A 15,666-nucleotide genomic window follows, 5' to 3' on the forward strand; every position below is an offset into this window, starting at 1 on the left:
TGGCTAATTTCAATCAAAACAGAATTACAATAATCCAACTGAGACATGATAAATGCGTGGATCAGAGTCTCTGGGTGGATCTAGACTGCTGTCTTATCTGAAAGAAGGAGCATTGACACGTGAATCAAGTTTTTGACTGGGATTCATATTCACACCTAGTGATGCTGGATTTTTTATACGGGGTCAAGAAGGAAAGGTCAAAGGCAGGGATACAGCTGGAGCCATTGGATTTAAAAAGCATGACCTCATTCTTTTTTCTCGATTGGATTTAGATCTGGACTTTGACTGGGCCGTTCTAACACATGGATATGTTTTGTTTTAAACCATTCCATTGTTGCCCTGGCTTTATGTTTAGGGTCGTTGTCCTGCTGGAAGGTGAAGCTCCGCCGCAGTCTCAAGTCTTTTGCAGACTCCAAGAGGTTTTCTTCCAAGATTGCCCTGTATTTGGCTCCATCCATCTTCCCATCAACTCTGACCAGCTTCCCTGTCCCTGCTGAAGAGAAGCCCCCCCAGAGCATGATGCTGCCACCACCATATTTGACAGTGGGGATGGTGTGTTCAGAGTGATGTGCAGTGTTAGTTTTCCACACATAGCGTTTTGCATTTTGGCCAAAAAGTTCCATTTTGGTCTCATCTGACCAGAGCACCTTCTTCCACATGTTTGCTGTGTCCCCCACATGGCTTGTGGCAAAGTGCAAACGGGACTTCTTATGGTGTTCTGTTAACTTTCTTCTTGCCGCATTCCTAACTTTAATATGCTGAAGTTCAAATGAAGAAAAAACCACCAGATCAACATGCACATGATCAAAAACATTTGTCAGGGATGAGAAATGGTTCAAAGGGTGCCTTGGTGTGCCTATGGCATGCTGGCACGGAAAGCACGGTGCAGCCCATTCACTAACAGACCTGCGAAGGCCTGGCCAAACAAACTTGAAACTGACCAATTTAACAAAGGCCCGGAACCCCAGATGTAAATGTGATAGAACGTGCACTGAGTCAAAAACGTGGTGACGCCATGAAACGGGGACCACCAGGGTTAGGGGATTATCTTGACAGAGGACAAAACGAAAGGCAGCAAACATCCAAAGAAGAGCTTTGAATGTCCTTCAAGAAGCCTGGAGAACTATTACTAAAGACTACTAAAAAATGATAAATATTGACTTTCAACCTCATTGACCTCTCTAATCATACAAACTGTTCTTGTTTTGTCTTATATTTTGTATTTCCATGTATGTTTGCAGCACATGTTTTAGTATATCACTGCACATATTTTCCATCTTCATAATAAACCATGAAAATACACACACATACCTGATGACTTGCTGGGGCAGTATGAGCTCATCTATATCATGTAGAGCCACATATCTGGACTGGTACATGTATCTGTAAAGGCAGTCATTGAGAGCAGGAATCTGACCAAAGTAGTGAAGTTCACCGGGACCATGTTCAGGCAGCCAGCCACGAGACACGTTCACATATGTGGACAGAGACCAAGGAATCACCTCCACTAAACCTGAGAAAAAAACAATGGAAGCAGTTAAATGTCAGTAATTAAAACTAGACATTACAATTACTGCAACTCCAACCTCAAACTGAAATCACTGAACTGGTGAAATGCATTCTGGATCTTTATGGTGAAGTAGACACATGAAAACAAAACATTACCTGTTTTTTTTTCTGTCTCAGTGAATAAGACTAGAGTAATAAACAACCTGGAGCAGCAGCAGTGACATGGCTAAGAAACAACCCAACGCAAAAGCTTAATGATCTCATTAAAACAACCAACAAAGGTTTTGGCTGCACTAAAAACAGACAAAACAGACTCTCATCTGTTGCTCTCGAACATGATCCAAGAATGAATGCTAGTTTTCATAAAGGTTTCTGGACTGTGTGACTAAGTGAAAGGCTCTGTTGTTAATTGAAAGGAAGGAACTATTAGTTCTTTTAGGTACTTAGTTTTAGTCATTTTTAATGTTTCCATTAAACATTAGAGAAACTAATATTAAGTATAAATCCAGTTTGTGACCATGGCCATGGAAGGATCCTGTGAGAGCTCATGCAGTCTTAATACTGAGACCACCAAACAGTTCCAGGTCTCTGTAATACACAGCAAGTCAAGATGACTCACTTGCATAAACAGTAAAAATCTGGAAATGTGGAAACATGAACATAAAGACACGAGAGAATCTGACAGAATGTGTAAGACAGTTTTAACTTTCACTCATTTCAGCTGCAGCCCTGATGGTGTTTAATGGTCTGAGAGCACATAAAGAATACAAACTTGCAAATTTGATAGATCTATAAGAGCAAATTTGTATCCTGTTTTAGAATTATATATCAAGTTTTATAAAACAATACAATTGTTATGAAAATGTTTATAGCATTAAATAAATAAATAAATAAATAAATAAATAAATAAATAAATAAATAAATAAAATAAACATCAAGTGATACAGCTGCTTCTATTGATGTGTGTCAGATGTGTGTCTATTGATGTGTGCTTTATCCAAAACACAGTCATATTCAAAGTAATCCCAAATTGGACTCTGGCGCTTTCTTCTGACTTTTTCTGACATGATTCTGCGCGTGGACGGAGCAGCAACACAGACGACTCGACTAACGTGCTGCCACCTGCTGGCATAATGAGACACAGCAAGAAAAAAATCTGGAAACTAAACTTCATTTTCACCCTTGACTATTGTATGACACGCACACATCAATGAAAACTAAACACATTTTTGCTATAAATTCAGTTAATTTTAGTTAGTTTTGTGAACACTCATTATAGTTTTAGTTAGTTGTCCTTTTTTTGTTTTTATTTTTATTTCCGTTAACGAAAATGTTTTTTCACTTCTAGTTTTCGTTATTTCGTTAGTTTTCGTTAACGATAATAACCTTGTTACAGACACATCCTTGTGCTTCTTTTGATGTAAGCTTCCTGCGTTTATGACCCTTTGGTCAGCAGGAGGTCTGACACACACATTCTCACATAACACACACACACACACACACACACACACATTCTTACTTAGATACAGAAGTTCACACATATACATACAATGCCTTGTCTTAGAACCATGTGGGCGTGGCTTTGTTCTGACGTGTTTTGTGTGAACTGTCTCTCAATAAAAGGCAGCAGGAGGAGGTCAGATCTGGAGGTCATTTTCGTGGTGGACACAGACGAGGCCTCCCTTGCACAAATAATCGATCGATCGACTGTCTTGTTTTCTTCATGATAAATAAGTCTCTAGAATTAGCGAGGCTTGTGGAAACACAGACCCAACAGAGTCATACACCGTTTTGTTATCTGGGAGAATTTGTTGTTCCAGCTTTGGCCCTGGAGCTTCCAGCTGGTTAGGGGAGGCCACATAAAGATAGTGGTTGTTCGGGTTTGGTTTCTGCATTCCAGTTCCATCATTGGTCCACAGATCTATCAATGTCCCGTTGCGGAGTCGCGAGCTTCTCTATGATTTTATCCATATTGCGTTCAATAAACACTGTCTGAGTACTTGTGGCTCTACCCACGGCATCAATCCAGCCGGCCTTATGGGATTTTGAGCAGCTGTAACCGTTTCCATTAGTCGTCAGTAAACCAGGGCCGTGCCAGCTCCAATCAGCAAGAACCCCGTTATTATGGTTCAGAATAGGTAGATGTCTTCAACGCCCTCCATTCAGCCTCCCCCAAGCCCAGGCTTCTCATTGAGAAGAGGATGTCAATTGCATCAAGAGACCAATTGATCAAATCCGTAATTTCTTGGTTAGAGAACAAGACAGAGAGAGTCTCTGAGAGTTAGACAAGACTAGACAAGGACAAGAGAAGCCAAGCAGGAAAGATGAGGGAGAAAGACGTGACCACCTCTGCCAAGAGCCAAACGACCCAGGTTAACGTGTTTAATATGATGTCATTTTCAAAAGAATTGATTGGTCAGTAATGATTTCATACTTAACCTCTTGTTGATCCCTTATCCTAAAAATGACCTGCCCCCGAGCAGGTACGTTTTGTGCATATGATGCCATATTGATATTCCTTGTTTAAACACGAACCATTATCATAGTACTGAAAACTCCAGGCTAATCCTGAAGTTGCCTGGAGAAGTCCAAATCCAGTCAACTGGAGTGATCTATAGAGGAAACTGTAGGAAACTAGTGTATGTTTTGTTTTGATCACAAAATATTAGTTGTGATTAGCTGAAGGAAGGAAGTTCAGGGCGTTCACTCAGTGTTCACTGTGGGAAAACGTCTTTAGCTGGTGATGTGAGGTCATTAGGAAAGACACACTCAGACATAAAATTATACCATACTCCACCTTTTTGTGTGTAGTAGTCCAGGATTCGTTGCGTTTCAGGACTGCAGCTGGTTTTATAGACAACCACTCTGTTCACTCCCAGTAACTGCAGCATCTCAAGACTCTGTACCAGCTACAATCCAACACATTTGAACAACAAGCTTCAGCAAACTCTAAGTGTTAATATGCAAGCCAGGCAGAAAAGTCTTGTTTCTTTATTATTATAACTGTAAGGAACACTGGGAAAAATGTACATTTTCTCGTTTTATTTCTTCCTGTCTTAGTCTGCATACTTTAGAGCAGCGGTCTCCAACCTTTTTTGCGCCACGGACCGGTTTATGCCCGACAATATTTTCATGGACCGGCCTTTAAGGCGTCGCGGATAAATACAACAGAATAAAACTAGTACTGGTACCGAAAAAAAGAAAATTTATTCATAACACATGTGAAAAGACCCAGGAAAACCGAGTAAACGATAAAAACTATAACAAAATAACGCTGAAAACCGATAAAAACCCTGAAAACTCTCGCGGCCCGGTACCAAACGACTCACGGGGGTTGGGGACCGCTGCTTTAGAGAATGAGTTTCAAAAATCTATTTTTTCTGTCTTCTGAAAGCAAGAAAGCAAATGTCACTGTACCTGCAGCACATTGGTAAAATCAAACATGGTGGAGATGCAGACGGTGAATTCATAAGGAAAAGATTCTGTCTTCTCCTGCTGGTTCTGCACCTCTAAAAACTCTTGGTCGGGATCATCTTAAGAGACCACACAAACATACACTTTTACCATCTTATTTTTGTAACTGAACTCCAATTAGTAATACTTTTTGGGTTAAACAATCTTAAAGTCAACTGACATAATTTTTCAGGTATCACTAAAGTTACTGCCTGGACCTTTTTTTGCTGACAGGCTCTGGGTAAAAATGGATATTTCCCAAAATATGTGGGACCCTGAACCCGGTGGTGGCATAAGAGGCAAAATTAGTAAATCACTAATGTCAACACAATGTAAACCTGAATGGTCATCAAATAACAATGAAATAGTTCACTTAGAATGTAGCAAAATATTTAAAAGTATTGCATAAGAATGTTTCATTTTAAGTTTGTTACATAAAATGAACTAATTATTCACCTTATTATTTATTTACTTTTTACATCAATATTTTGATATTTAAGTGATCTCATGCACACTATGAGTTGGTACCAGGTATTTGAAATCCATTCAATATTTGCTGAGATATTTCAACTTAAAGCAAACACCAAATTGACAAACAGACTGGCGTTGCCATTAACACGCCCATAGCAACGTTAACATTCTGTACTGTACTTGTAGAGTTGGCATCAGCGGAGGTCACGGCAATCGAAGATGGTGTCTCACAGCCTGAGGGGAGGGGGCACATGATGTCTGCTGTCCCATAGGCAAAACCAAAGTGATCAGTGTGGATGTCGGCCACACCATTAGAGAGGAGCTGCTTCTCCTGGCAACGAAAGAGACAGCGATAGGCCACCTTCTCACTCCGCAGCACCACTGCAATGACACGAACCTGGAACAAGAAAAAAGTTTGGGTTCCATTATTCATTTCTTTTTACATGCTTTCTTTAGCTGGCATAATTCAGTCTTTAAGTGACATTTCTTATCATTTCTATGCCGATGACATTCAGCTGCATAGGTCCTTTGAGCCTCATCAGCTGGATCGGCTGTCCACCTTAGTCGAGCACCGTTGAAGATAAATGTTCTGAATGGCAGGAAGCCTCATGCCAGTGATGTGCTCTCACCACCCTCTGTAGTGATTTTAGGCTGCTGGCAGAGCAGCTTCCATACCAAACTGGAATTCAGCTCGTCAGCAAGCTCTTGATCGCACACCTGTAGAAATTTGAGGTGATGTTGGCGTTCATATCAAACTTCCTTAGCCTCCTCAGAAAGTAGAGTCACTTGCGAGCTTTCCTGATTGCAGTGTCTGTGTGAAGGGTCCAGGAGAAATTCTCAGTGATGTTGACTCCAAGGAATTTGAAGTTGCTGACCCTTTTGACCTTGACACCGTTAATGGGGATGGGCTGGTGTTCCATGACTGGTTGTTTCCAGTCGTGGAACTGCTCAAAACATTTGACATGTTCATATTAACACAATGATATTTATGCTCCAGCAGTTTTCCAGGTGTCCCACCACTTGCACAGAAATCCAGTGTTTCCATCAGTTAAAACCCATTTCAAACAAACCCTGTTCCCACATTTCACTAGATTTCACCAGAGGCTTACCCTCCTCTGAAGTTAACACAGTGATCCTACCTATGATTAATCCTGCCTTTCCAAAGCTGCTCACTTCATTGCCCATGTCCTGTTGTGTTATAACCAGTGTTGGGACTAACGCGTTATTAAGTAACGCGTTACAGTAACTATGTTATTATTGTGGTAACGAGCACGGTAACTAGTTATTATGCCAAAATCAGGAACGCGTTAGTCGTTACTGGGATTTAGATAGGGTCGTTACTCGTTACTTCGTGTGGTGGCTATCGCGGAGCTTCCACAGATTCTGTAACATTAGCAAGTGGTGGAGGCAGCAGGTGGATGAGGGAAAGGGGAGGCAAGAGGAAAAGAGACCCGAGGCGGCCGCCGGTCCAAGTGTGAACTGAACTTCAGGTAAGAAGTTATGACCTGCAGTCTATCTGGGTCAGATATAAACCAAGTTTAGGTGGAGTTTATTTTCGTTATTCTGACTTTTTCCGTACTGCGTACTAGCTAGCATGACGGAGTTTCTATACAGCTGGGTGGGTGCTATGAAGTTAATGTTGAACTTTATTTTGTTCATAAGTTATTAGAGTTGCCAACCGTCCCGTCTGGTATTCAGAGAAAATATTACGCATTTCTTATTGAGGTGAAAAGGAACAGTTTGTCCCGTAATTCAGCTACAATGAAAAAAGACACAAAGCTGGAGTTATTCTGTTTCTTTGCTGCACAGCTGCCTCTTCTTCTCTCATTCTCCCCCCTCCCTCTCCCGTTTCTACTTCAATCATGAAAACTGATCAATGATCAGCTGATTGGCTCTCTTGTTTGTTTATCGCCCACTTTGCGCCAGAAAGAGGAAACCAGCCAATGTTGCGTTAAACAACAGCAGCACGTTTAAGCTTGATCAGCTGTTGTTACAATTTATTTAATGTTAATTTCTAGTATCAGCTGATGTTTGCTGGAGCCACAGCTGCAAAAAAGCTGCTGGTCATGATGTCGGTTTGGTTATCTGGTGAGAGGGAAACATGAAGATGAAACCAGGAGATATCCTTACTGAATCATCAGAGCTGAGCAGGTGATGGAGAAACAGGTTTACCTTTTAGGTGACATGAATGAGTTGAAAGGAAGTTATGAACTGTTTCTGAGAGACAGATAACCCCAGGATCCTTTTTTAGGTAGCTGACAGCTGGTAACTGTGCAGGTGCGATCCGCACCTGAAGATGCAAAGTTTTGCCAGGGGGGCAGGTGGGGCATTAACAGGGAGAGGTGGGCACAAAGAAATACTTTTCTTTCTTATTCTCATTTAAAATGTCTGGCTTTTAAAAAATAATTATCTGAATCTTACAACAAACGATTGATAGATTGATGTATATATACCATCAAGACAGTGTACATCACTGTCACAACAGCGTTTGTTTTCATTCAAAGGCTTTATGATTTTTCCTATAATGGCAGCCAGTCTCAAGTCAAAATGCCCGGGCCAATTTTTTGTCCCAGTCCAGCCCTGTATGCAGCTCATCTGCAGTCTGGTGTTACCTACATCTTCCTATTCAGAAGGCAGAATTTCCGAGTTCTGAGTACAATCAAAGCACCACAACTGCAGTTTTTGTGTTGGATGTAAAAGGCACACATGACGCTGTGACGTAGGCTAGAATCATGGCGGCGGTCAACGACGGTCCAGGCGTGGGATTTCTCTCGTGGAAATATGCACATTATCTTTTCCTTTCTATTGGTAGGTGGCACAGTGCACTTGTGGCAAGTAAGCACGCTAGAAGACTGGCAAAGTTATGGAAGCAACACATTAACAAGAGAATTCTGAGTAAAACCAAAGTTACTTTCCCTAGTAACTAGTTACTTTGAAAGTAACGAGTAACTTGAAGTAACTGAGTTACTTTTGATAGAAGTAACTAGTAATGTAACTTAGTTACTGTTTTAAAGTAACTTACCCAACACTGGTTATAACATAACTTTATATTTTTCCCTTTTCTTTTGCTTCCTACGCTCCCCTCTGTCTGTGTCTCAAAAATAAGTTACAATAAAATTCTCCTTAATATGTATTTGTACGTCTACAAGAAAATTCAATTTATATTTGCCACTCAAAATTTATTTATTTGAAACATATTACTTACACCGTAACAGTGTCTTTATTGTCAATTTCTTGTCAAATCCTTGTCTGGCATTTTCTGAATGTTTAGTGACCCCAAACATACATGTATCATTGGAACCAATAATAGAGGTTTTAATAATGCAACACTACAACCGTTATCTCTTTACTGACCTGTTTTTCGCCTGTGCGGTGTTCCAGATAAGCCGATACCAGTAGGCTCCTTGTGCCTTTAACCTTCTTAATGCTCTGGGTGGATTGTTGTTTCTGAAGCTCCATTGTTCTTGGCAGTTGCAAAGCTGTAGATATTTAATTCAGTTTTATTTATCTAGTGCTAAATCACTACATCAGGACAGAGCAGTTGGGGGTGATGGGAGGTAGACAGGACAAAAGACACACTGAGGAAGAGAGCCAGAGATTAGCAATAAGCAATGAATAAATGCAGAGTGGTATATAAACAGGGACTAAAAAGGTGAGTGAAGAATAAACACGCAATGCATCATGGGAGTGTGAATGTGAAAATAAACATTTGGCATTCTCCATAATAATCACCCTGACAACTTAAATTACAAATGTTAAATATTTCACAGTAAATGTCAAAGCAAAGCTAAAGACACTTTAATTATAACTATGCTATAAATCTATAACTTTTGGTAATCATGATAATCATTATGGTAATTTATGTAGTGTTACGTGTATTTAATTAAGTTCTGTATTCCACTCCAGCTAATCTGTATTTACTGTAGCCTTTATCACTATACTTGTATTATATTTATTTTGTTCTTGTACTGTGGATCTGAAACCTGAATGAGGGACTGTTGGAAATTTGGAGTAGCTATAATCTCGCTCTACTGCACACCAGTGTCATGCTCTGTATTTAAATTACTGTATAAAAACATCAACCTTATCAAATAAAAGTTAAATAACAAATCAATATACATGTATATATATTTTTTAAAAAAACCTGGTGTAATGGCTAAGCAAATTTATTTTTTCTTAAATATATTAGACCTTCATGTGCACCAGTTTAAAAAAAAAAAAAAAAAAGACAATGCATTTATCCAAAAGATCCAAGGATTCACCAAACTATTCACTACCTCCTTTCGGTGGTGCAGTCACTTATCATTTACCCTCTCTGCGGTAGAGTATCACTTCCTGTTCCTGTTCCAACACACAGTGGTGTGTTTGAGTAGCTTATCTGCTTAGCAATTTAATTAAAAACTGGGGTGGACAATTAAAAACACGTGCTTCATCCGAAGCAAACTTTCTTTGTACTCACTCCCCAATTTATTGCCAAAGTATTCACTCACTGTGTCTTTACTGTTTCACCAGCTTAGCTTAGCTTGTAGCCGACTCGCTAGCAGCATGGCCTCTTTACTTTACAAAGAGTAAAACAGTGAAATGTGGATTATTAAACATTAGGTCTCTCTCTTCCAACTCTCTGTTATTAATGAGTTAATTGATCAACAAATCGATTTACTCTGCCTTACAGAAACCTGGTTGCAGCAGGATGATTATGTTAGATTAAATGAATCAACACCCCCGAGTTATTCTAACCATAAGAAACTTCGGCAGCAATTTTTCACACCAGCCTGTCAATCAACCAAAGACCCAGACATACTTTTAATTTGAAAGCCTGACAAGCCTTAGCCTTGTCCACCCCAGCTGCAAAACTCAAACACCAGTCTTATTTGTTATCATCTATCGTCCACCTGGGCCTTACACAGAGTTTCTGTCTGATTTCTCAGACTTTTTATCTGATTTAGTTCTCAGCTCAGATAAAATAATTATTGTGGGTGATTTTAACATCCATGTTGATGCTAAAAATGACAGCCTCAACACAGGATTTAATCTGTTATTAGACTCAATTGGCTTCACTCAAAATGTAAAAGAACCCACCCACCACTTTAATCACACTCTAGATCTTGTTTTAACATATGGCATAGAAACTGAACATTTAACAGTGTTTCCTGAAAACCCTCTCCTGTCTGATCATTTCCTGATAACATTTACATTTACAATAATTGATTACGCAGCAGTGGAGAGTAGACTTTATCACAGTAGATGTCTTTCTGAAAGTGCTGTAACTAAGTTTAAGAATATAATCCACCTACTGTTATCATCTTCAATGCCCTGTACCAACACAGAGCAGAGCAGCTACCTGAACGCTACCCCAACAGAGGTCGATTATCTTGTTAATAATTTTACCTCCTCACTACGCACGACTCTGGATACTGTAGCTCCTGTGAAAACTAAGGTCTCTAATCAGAAGTACCTGACCCCGTGGTATAATTCTCAAACAGGTAGCTTAAAGCCAATAACTTGTAAGCCGGAGAGGAAATGGCGTGTCACAAATTTTGAAGATCATCTTTTAGCCTGGAGAAATAGTTTGTTGCTTTATAAGAAAGCCCTCCACAAAGCCAGAACATCTTACTATTCCTCACTGATTGAAGAAAATAAGAACAACCCCAGGTTTCTCTTCAGCACTGTAGCCAGGCTGACAAAAAGTCAGAGCTCTGTTGAGCCAAACATCCCTTTAACGTTAACTAGTGATGACTTCATGAACTTCTTCACAGATAAAATTTTAACCATTAGAGAACAAAATATCTATAATCATCTCACAGATGTAACATTATCTACAGCTACTTTCAGTTCCATTGATATTCATTCAGAGTTAGTTAAGTATAGGCGCATCTCCAACATTTCTTTCATATCAAAAATCCTTGAAAGAGTAGTTGTCAAACAGCTAACAGATCATCTGCAAAGGAATGGCTTATTTGAAGAGTTTCAGTCAGGTTTCAGAGCTCATCACAGCACAGAAACAGCTTTAGTGAAGGTTACAAATGATCTTCTTATGGCCTCTGACAGTGGACTCATCTCTGTGCTTGTCCTTCTTGACCTCAGTGCAGCGTTCGATACTGTCGACCATAATATCCTATTAGAGCGATTAGAACATGCTGTAGGTATTACAGGTATTGCACTGCAGTGGTTTGTATCATATCTATCTAATAGACTCCAATTTGTGCATGTAAATGGAGAGTCCTCTTCACACACTGAGGTTAATTATGGTGTTCCACAGGGTTCAGTGCTAGGACCAATTCTGTTTACATTATACATGCTTCCCTTAGGCAGCATCATTAGAAGACATAGCATACATTTTCACTGCTATGCAGATGACACCCAACACTATCTATCCATGAAGCCAGATATGTCTGTGAAGGTTCTTAGTCCAACTTCACCCCCGATCAGATTTGCACACTATTAGACCTCTCTACATATTTCAAATACAACAAGGCTTTCTACAGACAAAAACATGGCTGCGCCATGGGCTCCCTGGTGTCACCTATTGTAGCCAACCTTTACATACAGGAAGTGGAAAGAAAGGCTCTTGGCTCTTTTAAAGGGAGTGTACCCAGCCACTGGTACAGATATGTAGATGACACCTGGGTCAAAATCAAAACACAAGAAGTGGAATCCTTCACTGCTCACATTAACGCCGTGGATAAAAACATCAAGTTCACCAGGGAAGACACAAAGGACGACTGTTTGCCTTTGCTGGACTGCGCTGTGCACATTGAAGAGAATAGGAACCTCAATATCGAAGAGAAAACACACTCAGACAAAAACTGGTTCATCCGAAAGACAAAACTCCAAAACACAGACTTAACAATGTGGTGTATGCTGTACAGCAGCGAGGAATGCCCAGACCTCTACATTGGAGAGACCAAACAACCACTTCACAAGTGCATGGCACAACATAGAAGAGCCACCTCCACAGGACAAGACTCAGCTGTCCATCTGCATCTAAAGGACAAAGGTCACTCTTTCGAGGATGCCAATGTTCACATTTTGGACAGAGAAGACAGGTTTGAAAGAGGAGTGAAAGAAGCCATCTATGTCCACTGTGAGCGACCATCTTTGAACAGAGGCGGTGGTTTATGACACCAACTCTCTGCCATCTATAATCCAGTTTTCAGATCCCTTCCCATACGCCTTAACGCCCACTCACACCCTGGGCCGGCTGACCTCAGGAAATCACATGATAGGATAGGGTGGGGCCAGGTTTCACAATGAGCTCACCTGGAACCCTGGCTGATTGTGACCTACACCTGTTTTCACACCTTGGCTCATGTGATTAGGTAGAGGATCATCAGGGGGTCCTTTTGTCCCTCTGTGGGGGGATACTCCCACAGGGTTTAAATCTGGCACTCTCCACCATTTGACCCTAGAACTGGAGAAGCTTCTCGGATGAGAGGTGAAACGTCTTCAAGCAACTTAAAGAAGTCCAGATGCTTTTCTTTCCAAGCTCCTTAGACTATGAAGCCAGATAACACACACCAATTAAACTGCAGGAATGTCTTAAAGACATAAAGACCTGGATGGCCTCTAACTTTCTGCTTCTTCATTCAGATAAAACTGAGGTCATTCTACCTGGCCCTGAAAATCTTAGAAATATGGTATCTAACCAGATTCTTACTCTGGATGGCATTACCTTGGCCTCCAGTAACACTACGAGTAACCTTGGAGTCATTTTTGACCAGGATAGGTCCTTCAATGCACATATTAGCCGGACAAACACTCCCTGATGACTGTTCTTCCCATCCCATGCAAGGCCACCTGGATTGGCTGGAGGACTGTTTACTTAGCCTGATGGGGCAAAGGACACTGTCTCAGCTGAACTATGGACACACACACACACACTTACACTGATAAGCACTCACTCATCCCCCCTCCTTTTCCAACGCCTTCGATGCTTGTTGCCTCCTGGGAACACGACGCGGGTCTGGGCCCGCGCTGGCGAGTCGGCGCAGTGGCAGGATGGCTGCTGTGTTGCCTGGGATTACTCCTCATCCCCTACCCAACCCTGTGGCTTGTCATGTCTTTCACAATGTTGTGCTGTGAACATTCATGTGCTTTTTTGTGCAGAGGAGTTTTTTTGTTTCCTGTTCTCGTGCTGTCCTACCATGGAAGCACAGCATGAGTAGAGGTCTCTTTTTTTACTCTTGTACCTTCCCGTTGTGTGTACATTTCAGTGTTTTTTTTTTTCTGTAACGCTACCGATCTCCGACTTGTAACCCCATGTAATGTCTGTGTTATGTGTGTAAAGGGGGGGGGGGTCTCATTTCACTGCGGGGCAACCTGCATGTGACAAATAAAGTTCTGATTGACTGATTGACTGATATTAAACAAATATGTAAGACTGATTTCTTCTATTTGCGCAACATCTCTAAAATTAGAAATATCCTTTCTCAGAGTGACGCTGAAAAACTAGTTCTATCAGTTCTAGGCTGAGCTACTGTAATTTGTCATTTTTAGGAAGTCCTAAAAACTGCCTGAAAAGCCTTCAGTTAATTCAAAATGCTGCAGCAAGAGTGCTGACAGGGACTAGAAAGAGAGAGCAGATTTCTCCTGTATTGGCTTCCCTTCATTGGCCCCCTGTTAAATTGAATTCAAAATCCTGCTCCTCACATACAAGGTCTTAAATAAACCTTATTTAAGACCATCATATCTTAATGACCTTGTAGTACCATATCACCCCATTAGAGCACCTCGCTCTCACACAGCAGGCCTACTTGTTGTTCCTAGAGTATTTAAAAGTAGAATGGGAGGCAGAGCCTTCAGTTTTCAGGCCCCTCTTCTGTGGAACCAGCTTCCAGTTTGTATTTGGGAGACAGACACTATCTCTACTTTTAAGATTAGGCTTTTTGCTAAAGCATACATTTAGGGCTGGAGCATGTGACCCTGAATCCTCCTTTAGATATGCTGCAATAGGTGTACACTGCTGGGGGATTTCCATGATGCATTAACTATTTATTCTTCAGTCACCTTTGTCACTCAGCATGTGTTAATAGACCTCTCTGCATTGAATCACACTTGTGATTAATCTCTGGCTCTCTTTCATGTCCAACCGGTTGCAGCAGATGGCCGCCTCTCCCTGAGCCTGGTTCTGCCAGAGGTTTCTTCCTGTTAGAAGGGAGTTTTTCCTTCCCACTGTCGCCAAAGTGCTTGCTCATAGGGGGACGTACGGACTGAAGACTGAAAAACTAGTAAAGGCAAGTTATGCAGTTAAAGTGTCTGAAGAAAAACTGAACAAAGCTGTGGAGTTCTGATTCATCCCACATCACATGGTGAACGGCAATGGGAAGAATAGAATTGTCTTAAATTGCTTATTCAGTTATAAGAGGAACAACCTCAAAGATCCGCTGTTGCCTGGCCCCAGCTGAAGTTCCAGTTTGTTGGAGGTCCTGAGCATTTCACAGAGCATGCAGTCGCAATCAGCAGCAACATCAAAGGTATGTTTCACCAGGTGAGGCTGCTCCCTGAGGACAAGTCCTTGTTACAATTCCTGTGGCGAGGGCTAAAGACAGGGGAACCACCTGGCATCTACACCTGGCAGGTTCTCCCATTTGAAACCACATGGAGTTCCTGTTGTGGCACCTTTGCGCTCCAGAAACGCGTGTTTGACCACAGCCAACCAGGGGAGGATGACCGCCTGTCTATAGAAAGGTCCTTTTATGTGGACAACTGACTACAAAGTCTCCCTTCCATGTAAGAAACCCAGAAGTAAACTAACAGCATTGATATATTAGGGGGAGTTTGAGCTGCAGCAATGGGCCAGTAACACCTGAGTTCATCAACCACCGGCTGAGAGAAGCTAAGTCAGAGAGTATGAACTATGGCTCAGTGAAGCAGGTGCTTACCCACGAGAACCCGCACTGGTAATTTGCTGCCTCTGCAACTCAGATGCTTTGAGGTACAAATACCATATTTCCAAACGATCCACCCCCACAATGCGAAATATATATCTAGTCCTAGCACGTCTGCACAACCCGCTAGGATTCATTGTCCCATTCACAACATGGGCCAAGACTCTATTACAGCAGCTGTGGGACAGACAACGAGACTAGGATGACCCCTCACTCGCTGGAGGGGTGCTACAGCAGCGGCAGGACTGGGAGGAGTTACCAAATCTCTCCCAATTATCCATCCCTCATTGCTATATGAGCTCAGAAATGGAGACTTTGAACTTTAAGAGAGAGATCCAAGTATTTG

The 15,666-nt window shown here is 41.4% G+C and overlaps 1 protein-coding gene across 3 annotated transcripts in view; it reads right to left on the reverse strand.

Annotated features, from left to right (window-relative positions):
* Nucleotides 1-15,666, reverse strand: part of LOC146502967 (uncharacterized) — a 32,131-nt gene that overhangs the window by 7,853 nt on the left and 8,612 nt on the right. For all 3 annotated transcript variants that reach the window (XM_085130492.1, XM_085130490.1, XM_085130491.1), the window contains 5 exons: nt 8,788-8,912; nt 5,614-5,830; nt 4,927-5,042; nt 4,307-4,418; nt 1,312-1,513 (listed from right to left, as the gene is read on the reverse strand). In XM_085130492.1, coding sequence (XP_084986618.1) covers nt 1,312-1,513; nt 4,307-4,418; nt 4,927-5,042; nt 5,614-5,830; nt 8,788-8,892 — 752 coding nt within the window. In that variant the 5' untranslated portion in view covers nt 8,893-8,912. The remainder of the gene's footprint in view (nt 1-1,311; nt 1,514-4,306; nt 4,419-4,926; nt 5,043-5,613; nt 5,831-8,787; nt 8,913-15,666) is intronic.

The sequence above is a fragment of the Neolamprologus multifasciatus genome, chromosome 14, assembly GCF_963576455.1.
Source record: "Neolamprologus multifasciatus chromosome 14, fNeoMul1.2, whole genome shotgun sequence".
Lineage (NCBI taxonomy): Eukaryota > Metazoa > Chordata > Actinopteri > Cichliformes > Cichlidae > Neolamprologus > Neolamprologus multifasciatus.